The following is a 14,642-nucleotide window of genomic DNA, read 5'->3' as shown; positions in this document are numbered from 1 at the left end:
TCAGAATATAATTGTCCTCTCCCCATACATTTTTTTCTTTTGTTCTGACTTTTAAATATTTTATAAAAATAGAGGAAGCGATATTTTATGAACAAATTCATCTATATGATTTTATTAATTTTTTTTCAGTTGGTTGATAGATGGTATAAAGTTGATGACAAAGATTCTTTCAATATGTCTAGGATGTTGATAAAGAAAGAAGGCATTTTATGTGGTAAGTTCATTTCCATTAATGAATTAATTCCATAAGCATGGAAACCATTTTTAAAAGCTCTAATTTTTTGTTTACTTTCTAGTATTTTAATAATAAAATTTTATTCAGTTATGAATTTAGTTATTGACTGCGCCTCTCTTCTTAGCATTAAAATTTGAATGCATTATCAAGCGAATGAGGTCAGTGCTTACTTGTCTTAAAATGTTTGCTGTGAAAAAATAGAAAGTTTCATAATCATATTGCTTATTATATTTATGAATATTTTTATTGTAATTGACCAATATTTGCAGGTGGAAGTAGTGGGAGTGCACTCACCGCAGCAATAAAAGCTGCTAAAGACTTAAAAGAAGGCCAAAGATGTGTAGTTATTCTTCCTGATGGAGTTCGTAATTATATGACAAAATTTCTCACAGATAATTGGATGACTGAGAAAGATTTCAGTGACATTGATTCTGAAATGGTTGCTAAGCACTGGTAAGAAGATGTTTTCTGTGAAACTGAAACTTATATGCATATAGAATAATTTTAAATTGGCAATGTTTGCAATCCCTTGAGTTCTAACTTCACTGCAACTTCTGAGTTTCATGGGTTATTTTTTTTTTTTATTAGAATCAAAATGTTGAGTCAATAAATTCAATTCTAATATTATGTAAGCACAAAATTTTTTCCCACTTAATCTCAGATTAGAATAAATTAGGTCCCCAAATGCCTGAAAAGATGTAGCTGATGATTTTTATGAATAGTTTTCTATGTTCTAACGATGCTTATAACTTATCTGGCTTAAAACTTTAATTTGGTGTTAATATTTTTAGAGATATTCAGAATAACATTTTTTCATTAGAACATATTTTGTAAATTAACAAACATTTTAAAGATATTTTAACCGGCAACACTTCCCAGTAACAATGGCAGATACTTATTTATGGAAATTTTTAAAGCAGTTATTATTAAAAACATATGAATTTGAATTTAGTTTACCAACATTGTAAAAATTCTTTTTAACTATAAAAAGTAACTCTAAAATTTAAAATGCATCTTGTATCCGATTTCAAATATAAAAATATTATGTAAATAAAATAAGATGAATTTAAATAATTTATCGTTTTTCAACATAAGATGTCTTCAATTTTTTTTTAAGTTAATTTATATTTTGAAATGTCAATTTTAAATCGGTATATTGCATAAATTTGAATATTTTTAAAAATGTGTCAAGTAAAATGAGTTAAATTAATGCATGACACAATATGTTAAGATACTGGAATAATTTGTTGTTTTCACTTTATTGTGATAGTTGATGAACTATTTCTTATTTTGTGCATGACTGAAAATTTTTATGATTTTAAATGTTTGTAGACTTTTTTAAAAAATGCACTACTTATTAAAAAAAAATGTGGATTTAAACAAACATTTTGTAAAAAGTAGCAAATATTTTACTTTTGAATCATAGACAAATTGCTTACACACCTTATCTTGATGTCAATATATTTCTATGAACCATCTGGAAAATAACAGGAGTAGGATGAGACTGATCATAGTAACATTTAACATAGCGGATTTAACTGTTTGTTGCAAACTTTGAAAACAATTTTAAGCTTTATGAAGTTGGATCAAATAATCAAGTGAATAGCAAACTGATAATTGCTGGACATGATCAGTCAGTGGAACAAACATACAAAGTTTTTTACACCACACAGGTGATAATAAAGAAATCTAATTATTTTTTTTCCAAATCTTTTTGCCCTTGGCATGGCAAGATCAGTGTAGCAAACTGCATAAGAATGTAGAAAGTAAGGGGGAAAAGAATACAAGGCAATATTCTGTGCTGATAGTTATAGAAAAAAATGTCAATATGATGTTTTGATTCCATGGGAAAATAAATAGCCAGTGCAGTTCAGGAGTTAAATTTACAGTGAAACCAGAGTTGGTGATTAGAAAATTTTTAAACTATATTAAAATAATTATTAGATGGTAGTTTAAAATTATTACACATGTAATATATACTAAGTTGCTTTTTTTCTTTTCTCAATGTTCTCTTGTGTATTCAGGTGGTGGAATTTGAAAGTAAATTCATTAAATCTTGCTGCTCCTATAACTATCTTGCCTCATATGTCCTGCCAGGATGCCATAGATATCATGCACAAGGAAGCTTTTGATCAACTTCCTGTAGTGGATGATACAGGGTGAGTATTCAAGTTTTATAGATCCAAGTCTTCTCAGATTTCACACAAGATTTTTTTATATTTTTTTTAAAGTAAAAAAAATGATATGGGAAGAGTCCTTACTGTAATTAAGTAAATTAATACACTGAAAAATATTATAGCTTAGAGATCAATTTTATGTTCTTGTGTCCAATAAGTAAAAATATAAAACAGCAGAGAGCACAAATTTATTAATTGGTTGTTATGCGTTATCAGAATGTAGTTAAATATCTCTGATACTTTAAATTGCTAAGTATTATAATTTCTGTGATAAAAAATGACAGCAACAACAAAACCCTTGGTATTTTAATCCTTCTTATAGTTCTGTTAGGTAGAAATTGAGTATGGGTTAAATGGGATGCATAACATCATGAAAAGTGCTTAAATTTGAGAAAAAACCATAGAAAACTTTTTTTGTTACCCCATACATTATATATTACATATCGAAATTGTGTTCATAGAGATTTGTTTACTAGGTGTATCTATATAAAAAAAAAAGGGGAAAAATTTGGAAAAAAGATTCAGGATAAAATAGATCCAGTTGTATTAAGATAACTCTTAATGACTTTTTCCACCACTCCCACTTTCTTCAATGTGCATTAGTGTTTGTTGAAATATCGGAAAGGTTATCCCGAAGATGCTGCACAAAATACATACTATGTCACATTTGTTGTGACTTGATAAGCATTCCAGTGAAATTTAAAGATGAGTGAAAAATTTGTTTTAGCTATTATTGATAAATGCATTTAATATTTTTATATGTTAAAGAAAAATACTCAAATTAGTCCGGAAAACCAAAAATAAGAATACAGCTGGGTGAATTTGGTATTCCAAAGAGATATATTGAATGAGAACATATTCTAAAAAACATAGTGAAGCCTCTTTAGGCTGTTAATATTCGATCATTGTTTCAGTAATATGTCGTTTTGTAGTAATCTCTTAAAAAATCTGTTAAAAGAATTTCACTGTACTCTACTGAATTGTAATTCATTGCAGTGTGTAATTATGTTAGTTCATTGTGTAGTATCCAGTACAATTAAATTTTAACTTAAGGCCATAAATTTTCATTACTCTCGGTTTCTTTCGGTTTTTTTATTATCCCCATTCATTTAAAAAATTATTCATCGGACCAGTCTTGCTAAATTTTAATGTTTATACAAATCCTTCTGGATCTGTCACTTAAAAAAAGTGTAAGGATGAAAAAAATGTTCAAACTTTTATTCTACAAGATTAGGATTCTATTATTTTGAAAAAAAATTTTCTTTTTGCATCTCTTATAAAACTGTTTTTCTCATCAGAATTACTGTGTACATATAAAGGTTTGTCCTGCTTGTCAGAGCAATGGGCAGTACAGACCATTGAAGTGAGGAACATGAAATTTGGCAGAAATTTGCTTTGTGGATATTAGAGGCCCACAAACAATGGATTTTTTCAAAATTTGAATTAGAAGCTTAACTCTTTAACATCCAAGCACTTTTCAAGTGGCACTCCCTTTAACATCCAGACTTTCTCAGCGTGTCTCTGAAAGACATGGACTCTTCCTAGCTGAGGGGCAGTTACCCCCCCCGCACTCTGAAGTAATAAAACTGTCGACGCTCTACCTTGAATAATTGCCTTGTGGTTTTCGACAACAAGATTCATTTTCCATGGGCTTAAGAGTTTTATTCTAATGTATTTATATTTTTTAGTGTGAAGTGTTTTGCTCATCATCTTTGTGGGGTATTTTTGTTTTACAAAAAATTTAAAATTTATTCTATAATTTAGAAAATAGTTTTTTTTTTTTTTTTGGTAAGTTTCATGTTAGGCTTCCAAACCATTTAAATAAAAACTGGCTTTACTAGCAATTTCAAAAACATCTTTATGTTTCATTTAATTCTCAATAGGCTTTTACATTTTTTTGTTGCCAAAATTAAATAATATATTACCATGTAAAAAAATTTTACATATTAATGTAAAACATACATTATACATATATCAATGCAATTACTACATTTTTTTTACATAGTATAGATGTCAATGCTTTTCAGTGATAAACAAGATAATGTTTTAAATCTTCATTTAATACCGAAATAAAAACAGTCGGATAAAAAAAATGTTATTGCTCTTTTTGAAAGATGTTTCGAAAATATGTTCTTTCAACACTCAGCTAAGATTTTTTTTTAATTGTCTCTAGCATTTTTTTAGTATAAACGATTATATTTATTGAATTTTTAAATATAAAATATTATTTTGCATTTTCAATAGTGATACTAAGAGAAAAATTTTAGAACTTTAATTAAATTTTTAAAGAAGTTTTCACATTTTTTTTTTCCAAAACCTTACGCATTCTTGCTTTTACATTAAATAATCAAAAAAGAATGTAAAGTAAATATAAATTCCAAAAATATCTTTATTTTGCCACTCATTTTTACTAATCTTTTAAAATATAACTATTAAAATTTTTTTCTAACCAAGGGAATATATTACGTCAAATGTTATATATCTCATCTATCGAATTGTTTCGATAGATGAGATAACATATTTTTAAAACTTCATTTAATACTGAAATACAAAAATTTATGAAATAAAATTCGGGGGGAAAATTACTCAGCGAAATATATTTCAAAAATACATTCCTTCAGTTTTCAGCCTGAACATTTTGCTAAAACATTACATTCTTCATAAACTAAATATGAAGATTTAACACATTTAAAATTACATTAATCATAAATATTACTTTTTTAGTATGAACTGTCATGTTGAATTTTTCAAGGTGAATTTCTGATTTTAAAATGTTATGTGAAGTTTTCTTTAGTATTGTTAAGACAAGATACATTTTTGAACGAAAGTTTCATATTAAATTTACACATGAGGGAATCATTTGCAAATTTTTGATATGTAGATTATATAACATTTTTTGACTCCTCATCTCTATCTCTCTCGTTCATCTGACCTCGTTAGTTTCATCTCCTGCTTCTTTGCTTAGAATAAACGAGAGATCAGCTATAGTATTATTTTTTGGTCAACCATCATCTTCGCTGATAGATCACTGTCACTTTCATCAGAATCAAGTAAAATTGCTTTAATTTCTTCTTCAGTGTGTTCACGATTTCTTTTACTCATAATGAAGAAATAATAAGCGTTTTAATAGAAAAATTACTATGATAATCCAAACACCCGATTCACAGTACATAAAATAAAGAGTAGAAATTCACAACTGAAGAGAAATTTTCAGAATGGCATTCTAAAAAGGAAGTCAGTATTTATATAACTTATCTCACTCTTTGAAGAGGGCGATAAAGAATCCTCCCAATCTTTTTTTTTTTTTTTTGTCTTTAATTCTATTTTAAAAGCGGTAGTTTGTACACGGCCTCAGAATTTCCGACAGTCCTTTGATGAAAGAATAAGATGCTTGGAGTGTAAAACGACTTCCTTTCATAGTAACAAGTGTCGCTACCCATTTTGTGAGAAAACTGCGATGTGAATAGGCCGCATTGACAATGCAATGGTTTGTCTTTATATCATTACAATAGTCTTACTACTGAAAAGGGCTTCTGATGCTTGTCCGAAAAATAAACAATGTTTCGGTATCCTTATATATCATTCATCGTTACCAGAGAACTTCAGTGGAAAATTTCTTTTATAAATGGCCATAAAATCTTTCCAATTTTGAGCTAACAACACGTGAAAATAGAAACTAAAACCCTTTCAAAATACAAAATATACGCCAACAACCTATTTAATGAATTCCTCCTCAACCCCTGCCGCCTTAAGGCACAGGGGAAACTACTGTGAAAAAGCTGCGATTGTCGAAGATAACGAGGACCTCCTGGAGTGTTCAATAGAGTAACCGCTTTTAATACCCATCTCCCCTAAAATGGCTAGCAGCCGCCCCAAACCGACCCACGTGGATGTTATAGGGTAAATTCTCAAACCGCCCCGCTGGAATCGAGAGGGTTAAAATTCTTTTTTTTATATAATTGTTTCTATTATACCATCAAAATGTATTATAGCACAAAAAGTATTTTTACCATATTTCAAACATTTAAAATGGTCTCTTCAATTGTATCAAATTGGTTTTAATATATTATTTTTAGTAACTTTTAGAACACGATTTGAAATAAGGACTTCTGTTGTAAAGAAATTCAAAGCAATATAATTGCTTAATTGAATTGAGTCATATGAAATGTTATAATGTTGCAATAAAAAATGCTTCCTTTGCTTTACTTAAAATTTAAAACTATAAATTAGGTCATTGAATTTGATTCTTTATTTGAGTATCATTAAATTCTAAGGCAATGCAATATACTATCTCAGACTTTATACGATATACTGTCTCAAAAGTACTTTTTAAAATAAGGCATTAACTGACATTTCTTACTTTAATTTTACTTCTAACTATTGAAATGATTTTTTTTCATGAATTTGAAACTATAAATTGTGAAATCATTTTAATTTCCTAATAAAATATATAATGACATTTTCTGTATTTTTTTTAAGTAAAAATTTTTGCTAAATTTTTTTTTTCAAATTTTTGGAACATTAAACACCTAAAAAGGCCCTTTACTAAACTTCAGAAATAAGAATAGATAAAACAATTTTTTTTTTAATTTCTGGCCATTTGTGAATGCTGCTATTTTTTATATTAAACATGACCTAAAGACTAATTTAAAACATGGTTTCATACTAATATTAGTTTCATGGCAGTTTTATCTATCTAATGATGGCAGCATTTTTAAAATGTTTTAGTTCTTAGCTTTATAAGACTCTAAATAAAATTGCTAAATCTAGTGAGTTAGTGCAGGAGGAATTTCATCTCCCAGTGAAATAAAAATTTCGCTGGGATTTTTTTTTTTTTTTTTTTTTTTTTTTTACACCAAGGTGCTTAAAATTACTTAATTTTTGCACCAATTTCTCACTATACACCCTATTAAAAAGGTTTTTTTTAAACTAGGTAAATGGTAAGACATTAAAATTTCAAACTTTCTATCTTAGATGATAGGAACATGAAAATTATTAATAGAAAATGAAAATTCACATCTTAATTTTGTCTGAAAATGAATTTTTCATGTTTTTTTTTTCCTTTTGATTTATTTGTTTAACTTGGCTTTCAATATGATTTTTGAATTCAAAAATATTTGACTCTTCATTTGTTTGAAATCAAGGAAATTTGTTTGAGGGAGGAAACGTTTATTTACACGTTCAATAATTCATAAGACCATTTAATTATTTGCCACTTCATATACATACTTCTAAAATAATTCTAATACTCAAGTTTATAATGTTGTTCTTTACGTACTTTCTGAACCATGAGATGTAAATATTTAATATAGTTGTAGGGAAAAAATGCCATGTACCACTTAATGTATTTAAAGTATTTAATCTTTTATCTTATGCCAAGAAGTAATATATAAAGATAAATTAAACCTTGGAAGACATCATCTTGAAGAAAACGTAATTATTCAGTTTTCTATTTATATTTTTTGTGTTATAGAAATTCATTTCCTGTCCAATTACTATTTTTTTCTTTTTAATGCTAATACTTCTAAATTGGAAAAGATTATAAATTTAACCCCCCCCCACACACACACAAAAGTGAAACAAAAATTGTTAGGATAAAATTTTGAGTTTTTTTTGTATAAATGCATTTTTATATAAATTTAGTTACAGTTTAAACTAAAAATTATATGGATTCTCAAATTCAGTTTTCTTTTGAGTAGAAGCATTATATATATAAAATGAGAATTTTTTGTTAATGTTTATATAATATACCTGAAAATTGCAAATCTTAACTACAGTTACTTCAATTTTCCCTACATATTTGTCTTTAGCGAAATTCTTGGTGTCATTACCCTTGGAAATTTAATGGCTAAAATAATGGCTGGCAAAGTAGTTTCAACCGCTGTTGTTTCTGAAGTATTATACACAACTTTTCATAAAGTAAGTTTACTTTTTATAATTAAAATTGTTTTTAGCTATTTTTATTTGGATTTGATATGGCATTTTTTATTTTTAATGAAATGTACTTTGCTTTGTTGCCACATACAAGAATATTTTGTGAAAAATGCAGAAGTGTTCTTTACCTAGATTTTTTTTTAATATATATAACTTATGCTTAAGCCTGTCAGTAGAATAATTTTATCTAAGTGAATGTAATTAGGTTACACAATCACTTAATGAAATGATGTGTATTGGCCAATGGTACTAAAACATGCAAAGTTTTCCAAAAAAATTTCCGCAGACAACTCATTCTAGTTTAATTTAGAATTATAATGTTTCTATGGTTAAATTTTTACAAAATTTTATTTGTAGGAACCTTACCTTTATATCATATTTAAATTAAATTTACTATTCATTTAATTTCTCAGTATTCTCAGATTTTTTGTAATATTTTTAAAAAATCGGTTGTAGTGTTAGGCATTATGACTTGTACACAAATAAATACGTTTAAACAATTTTTTTAAATCTGTGTGGCAATAAAAAAAAAATGTACAAAAAGTTTCTAGATACAAAGCCTAAAATTTTCAAATAAAATTGAATGCATTAAAGGTATCTCTTCTTGGTAGATTTTGCCATTGATAGATATAAAATTATCCCATAAAGATAACATAAAATTTTATACACTCCTAGTTCATTTTTTTCATCTAAAAAGTGGAATTTTATAAAATGTGAAAATTCTTAAAAGTATACTTTTTCTTATAATTATAGTATCTGTATGTTGTCTATTTGATATACAATAAGGGAAAATGGTAAATATGCTTTAACATATTCAAAGAATGCAATGAAAGGCATAAACATCTAGTAGAAGTTTCAATAAAAACTTGAAAGGTGAAAATTGACAAGTGATTTATCAACTTATTAAACATTCTACATTTTAAGTTATAATTGGATTTTGTTGCTTTTTTAAGTACTAAATCTGTATGTTAGTTTTATTTTTGAAGTAGAACTAATTGTTACTGTTTGTATTGATATATTTCTTCTATCACTAAAGATATATGGCTTTCATATTTTTATAACTTCTAAATTATGATTGTTTATTTTTATAGATAACTCTGGATACAACTCTAGGCCGATTATCAACTATTTTGGATACTGGCCACTTTGCATTAGTTGTTCATAATCAGAGACAGTGTATGTATTTTTTTGTTCTGTGTAGGATTCCTATGTTAGCTTTTAAGAATTTTTTTAAAAACTGGCCATTACGTCGAGAATATCTTAATTTTAATGTTTCAGCTTGACTATTGGAAAATATTGGTTTATTGACTGACAATTTTATTGAGTTACTTGATATAATGTTTTTTGATAGTATTAATAAGTGTATGTTGCTTCTAATCTCACTTCATGCGATTTAGATTCATATGAACCAATATAATATTGGATGGAATCTTGTATTTGTGCCATTCTGGAACTTATATCAAGTTTTTTTAACGAATTATTTCTAAAATTTTAACTGAAAGAATTTTAGTTAAGACTTTAACTATAAAATTTTAACTTAAAATAAAACTTTTAGTATAGGCTTTTGCTATTGAATAGTACCGAGTGAAATTATTTTTCAAGAGGTAAATTTAAATTAAAAACCTATTCAAAATGAATATATGAAAGGGGCTAATCTCTTAATTTATTTTCTGAATAGAGAGAAGAAAAAATTCCAGCATAGTTTCTAAAATTAAAGATTAATTTTTTTATTTTCTTTTTTTTGGTAAAAATTTTTTAAATATATACAGATTAATTACTGTTGATCACCTTAATTTCCTACAAATCTGTGATGATGAAAGCAAAAGTAATAAAATGTCAGTTTTTGTTGAAGTTAACTTTGATTAATGCATTGTAGCACATTGATGTTTACAGATGGTTAACTTTCTATAGCAAAAGTATGTATGAAAATCAAAAATGTGAGGCAGTATATATTAATAGAATAAATATTTATAGAATAGTAACTACAGAATTTTTAAATCAATTGAAGATAAGACGTTTTATTTTTCAGTTTTGTATTCTTCATCTGAAGATTTAGATTTCATTTCTGATAAGAACTAATCCATTAAGCTAATTTTTTTAACCCTAATTGCTGAATATGAATGAAAATTGGCAGGTGAAGAGATTTCCGAGAATATTTCTGCTAGACTTCCTAGAACTGCTTCAGGAAAATTAATTATTCCAAAGGCACTAAGTCATGATTCTTCAAGTGAGTGTAATAAACATAAACAAAAACGCGATACTTTTTGAACTGTAAATAATATACATCTTATAAAATACTTTAGGAATGGCTATCAAAGCTATTATCGAAGCTGTGATTGAAAATTGTTTTTAAAAAACATAATTTTAACAGCTGACTAAAGTGGAATGAATGAGGAAATTGCCCAACTGCTGAATTTTTTTACATAAATGTATTGCCTAATACACTAGTCAATTTTTGTAGGTTTCATAAATTGTATGAAAGTAAAATTATAACTTTAGAGTAGATACTTCCACTAATTAAGTATAATAGTAATATAGTAAGTTAAAAAGCATTCACAGGTTTCTTTCTTCACAACAGTTTCAATTAAAACATGGAATGGTAATAATTTTGATCTTTTAAATTTTTTCTATTTTTAATAAAAGTTCTTGAAATTTTCTTAGTACATTAATTAATTAATTTCTTAGTTTATTAGCTAAAAATATTCACATTAGAACTTACTTTTCATTGATTATATCAATTTGCCACATGTTTTGTCTAAGACTGTCCACTGGATTCTAGTAACAATAACTACAAATTAAAATTTCAAGTTACAAGTGCGATTTGTGCATGACAAGATAATCCATATATAACTATTACTTCATTATATTTGTTGTCTTCTAAAATAAATATTAAAATTATTAATTAAATCTGATCTTCAGATTTTTAAAAAATCTCAATAGAAATAATGTACATAAATGTGAAGGTTTTAGAAATTGAAGGAGGTAGTGAATTTTCTACCAGTGAAATGAAAAAAAAAATCATATCTGAAAATACTGTTAATGAGAAGGAACTTTTGGGAGTATACAGTTAGCGTGGGAAAAATGGCAGATGTTTTTCTACTATAAAAATAAAATGTAGAGATATTAAAAGTATGTTCAATTGGTGATTTTGTTTGAAAGGAACTATTCAACTTAAGAGAGTAACCTCTCAAAACATTTTCAGGCAAGAACCAGGTCCAATAAAATATGCAAAATGTGATATTATTACAAAGGTTCCAATAGAATATGCAGAGTGTGATATTATTACAAAGGTTCCAATAAAATACTAAAAATATGATATTGTAAAAGTTTAAGTGTGATATGAAGTTCTCAACTTGGCTCTATGATGAAATTACATGTGAGATATTGTGACAAGATAAGGCTACAAAAAGTCTGATCAAAATATGAAATATATTCAGATGAAATGCATATTTTAGATATATTGTCTACATGAAAAAAAAGGTCATCAGCATTGGAATTTTTTATTTATCTGTTGAATTTTCATTGAGATGGATAAAATATAATTTGGCTGATTTATTATTGTAATGTTATTGATTTTAGATTTGATATATTAAAATGTTATCTACTATAAATTGAAAAAATGAAGTTTCATATAAATCCGGTTATTCGACAGTACAAATAAGTCAATGAAATATTGGTAGGTTTGGTATTAGCTTTTTATTTCTATAGCATTTAAAAAAATACTACATTAAAATATACTCTGAAATAAAGTATATAGAGCACCAAAAGAAAAACAAAATTGATAAATAATGAAAATAATAAGTTAGTGGTGAAAAGTCATTTGCTTATGTTTTAGTATTTTCAGTGATGAAAACTTTGAATTTTTGTATATTTAGACTGCAAGTGTACTTTTTTGGATTTGTTTTAAAAACAAACTGTTTATTAATGACCTATTTATTTTAGTTACAGATAAAGAAAGTATGGAGACAAAACAAATTGTGATTGGTGTGGTGACTCGAATAGATCTCATTAATTTCATAACGAATGAAGATGAACATCGGTCATCATCGCCTTCTGCAACAAATGGGAAGAATGCAGAAATGTCATCCTAAGTCTGCTTTGATTGTGCTGAAAAGTTTAACAATTTTCCTGTAAACTTTTTTGTTTTCACTAAAAATTATAATCTTTTTTAGAATTGCTCATTGAAATCCATTGGTAAAATTCTAATAAATGTGTGATGTATATATTCCAAGTTGCAATAAGTGTACAGTCTGTTGAATGTAAATGTTAAGCCAGTTTGTGAAAAAGAATGAAATTTGAAAAGTTGTGTATATTGTATAGTGTTCATCTGTAGTTAACTTGGTGTATATTATGTTGCTAGCACCATGCATTATGTGACTGTGATTATTTATTCCTTAATCTGATGGTAAAGAATTTCTGAGGACATTTGTATTATATTTTGGTAGATATTTTTTCAGCATATCATTTTTTGCATTTATTCTAAGCTGATATTTTAAAGTTTAAACTCAAGTTTTTTTTAGAGGTTTAGATGCTTCATTGCTGATTTTAATACACATTAAAATTTATTAAATTCTGGACTAGATTTTAATATTCAATGCATAGATTCAATTATTAATTATAAATAATGAGGTCATTTATTATAATTGTATTTCATATAAATTTTAAGTATTAGTTCCACATTTAAGAGTTTATTAAAGAGTTAAGAGTTATTTATTTAAAGTGTAAGTTGAATGTATTGAATTTCACTGCTTTTTTTCTTCAAATATTTCAAGGTATTTTTTTTATTGCCAATTTCTTATTTGTGTTTTATAAGTAATTAATCATGTTATTTTCTGCTATTTTAATGCACAGATCATTTGATTAAAAAAATTACTATCAGTTTGATGTTGGCTAAGAATTTTATAGATTTTTTATATGTTTATAATTGATTTCAATTAAATTGAGTGAATTGGAATTATTGTAATCTTTACTGAATTTAAGATGTTAAATTTTAAAAAGTATCAAATCTATTTTATTTAGTGAGTATATTTGTGTAATTCATTAAATAATTAGAGTAGGTATTTAAAGTTATGAGGCTAAGTTCAAAAAGCTTTTTTGTTTCATATATTCGAGAATTATTTAAAAGTAATAATATATTCTGTGATATATTAAAATTTAACATTGTTTAAAACTTCATATGCTTCTGATACTATATATGTTTCTTGATAATATTGTTATAAATCTTTGCCTTAAAAATGTGAACCTTCTATGAAATTTTAAAAATTTCCCTTATTAAGTTGACTCTGCTATATAATATGTTAAAATATTTATCTCCTAGATATATTAAGTACTCTTAAGCATTTCCTATAAGTTGGTTTTTATAAAATTATTTATATTGTCATTGCCTGTGATACAACAGAAAAAAAAATCTTATATCTCATATTACAATGCCTGCAAGTAGTATAGTTATTAAATGTTTAAAAGATAAAATAGATGAATTTAATGAAACAACTTTTGTGTTAATACTGAAGTATTGTTAATCTACGGAATTTCCGTATTTGATTATTTAACAAATTTACTTTTCCTCTGCTATATATTTATCTCTTTACAATTTTTCTTAATTTCAATAAACCGAAATTATTTAACTTTATTAAATATGTTTTTTTCATTCCCCTTTTAAGTATATGAAATGTAATAACTTGAATTAATTTATATGAACACATATTTCAAAATCTTAACAATGAAATGCAATAATCTTTTTCGAATTCTTATAGTATAGGAACATTCCTTATTTTTGCTTCAAAATTCAATAGAAAGATATTATAATTATATCTAAATATTTCATTTCTTTTTGTAATTAGTAATTTTTAGCTGGAAAATCTTCTCATTTCTATAATAGTATTCAATTTAATTGTGTTTTGATTAACCTTTGTCTTACAATTTTTAAAAATTATTTTATATTAAGATATAAATATCTTTAATTTAAGTGCGTATTTAAAATTTAAAAAAAAAATACTGTACATTCCATTTGTAACCTAAGCTATATTTGAATATTGATTGGATAAAATATTTTTTAGATATTTTTAGTTGCATGTATATTAATGAAATGTACTGTTCCAATTTGTTATTTAAGAAACAATGGAAATGTTACTGGTATACTTTAAAAAAAAAAATGTTTTCCTTTATTCTTAATATTCATCTTGAATGTTTGAGCTTTATAAATTCTGAAGTAATGTTGGAAGTTTCTAAATAATTATTGTTTTTTTAATAAAGTTTTATAAATTTTTTTCATTATGTTATTTTATAAAACTTCTACT

General features: G+C 25.9%; 1 protein-coding gene across 5 annotated transcripts in view; it reads left to right on the top strand.

Annotated features, from left to right (window-relative positions):
- The window catches only part of LOC129965485 (cystathionine beta-synthase-like), a 41,602-nt gene extending 27,485 nt beyond the window's left edge, over nt 1–14,117 (top strand). For 2 of the 5 annotated variants that reach the window (XM_056079396.1, XM_056079395.1), the window contains exons 8-13: nt 130–214; nt 505–688; nt 2,260–2,394; nt 8,223–8,331; nt 9,438–9,522; nt 12,289–14,117. In XM_056079396.1, coding sequence (XP_055935371.1) covers nt 130–214; nt 505–688; nt 2,260–2,394; nt 8,223–8,331; nt 9,438–9,522; nt 12,289–12,437 — 747 coding nt within the window. In that variant the 3' untranslated portion in view covers nt 12,438–14,117. The remainder of the gene's footprint in view (nt 1–129; nt 215–504; nt 689–2,259; nt 2,395–8,222; nt 8,332–9,437; nt 9,523–12,288) is intronic. The other 3 variants (XM_056079400.1, XM_056079399.1, XM_056079398.1) reach the window with 3 other exon arrangements.
- Nucleotides 14,118–14,642: the final 525 nt, after the last annotated feature.

Source organism: Argiope bruennichi, chromosome 4 (assembly GCF_947563725.1).
Source record: "Argiope bruennichi chromosome 4, qqArgBrue1.1, whole genome shotgun sequence".
NCBI classification, from domain to species: Eukaryota; Metazoa; Arthropoda; class Arachnida; order Araneae; family Araneidae; genus Argiope; species Argiope bruennichi.
Note: the sequence above shows the minus strand (reverse complement) of the source record. Positions and strands in the feature narration are given on the sequence as shown.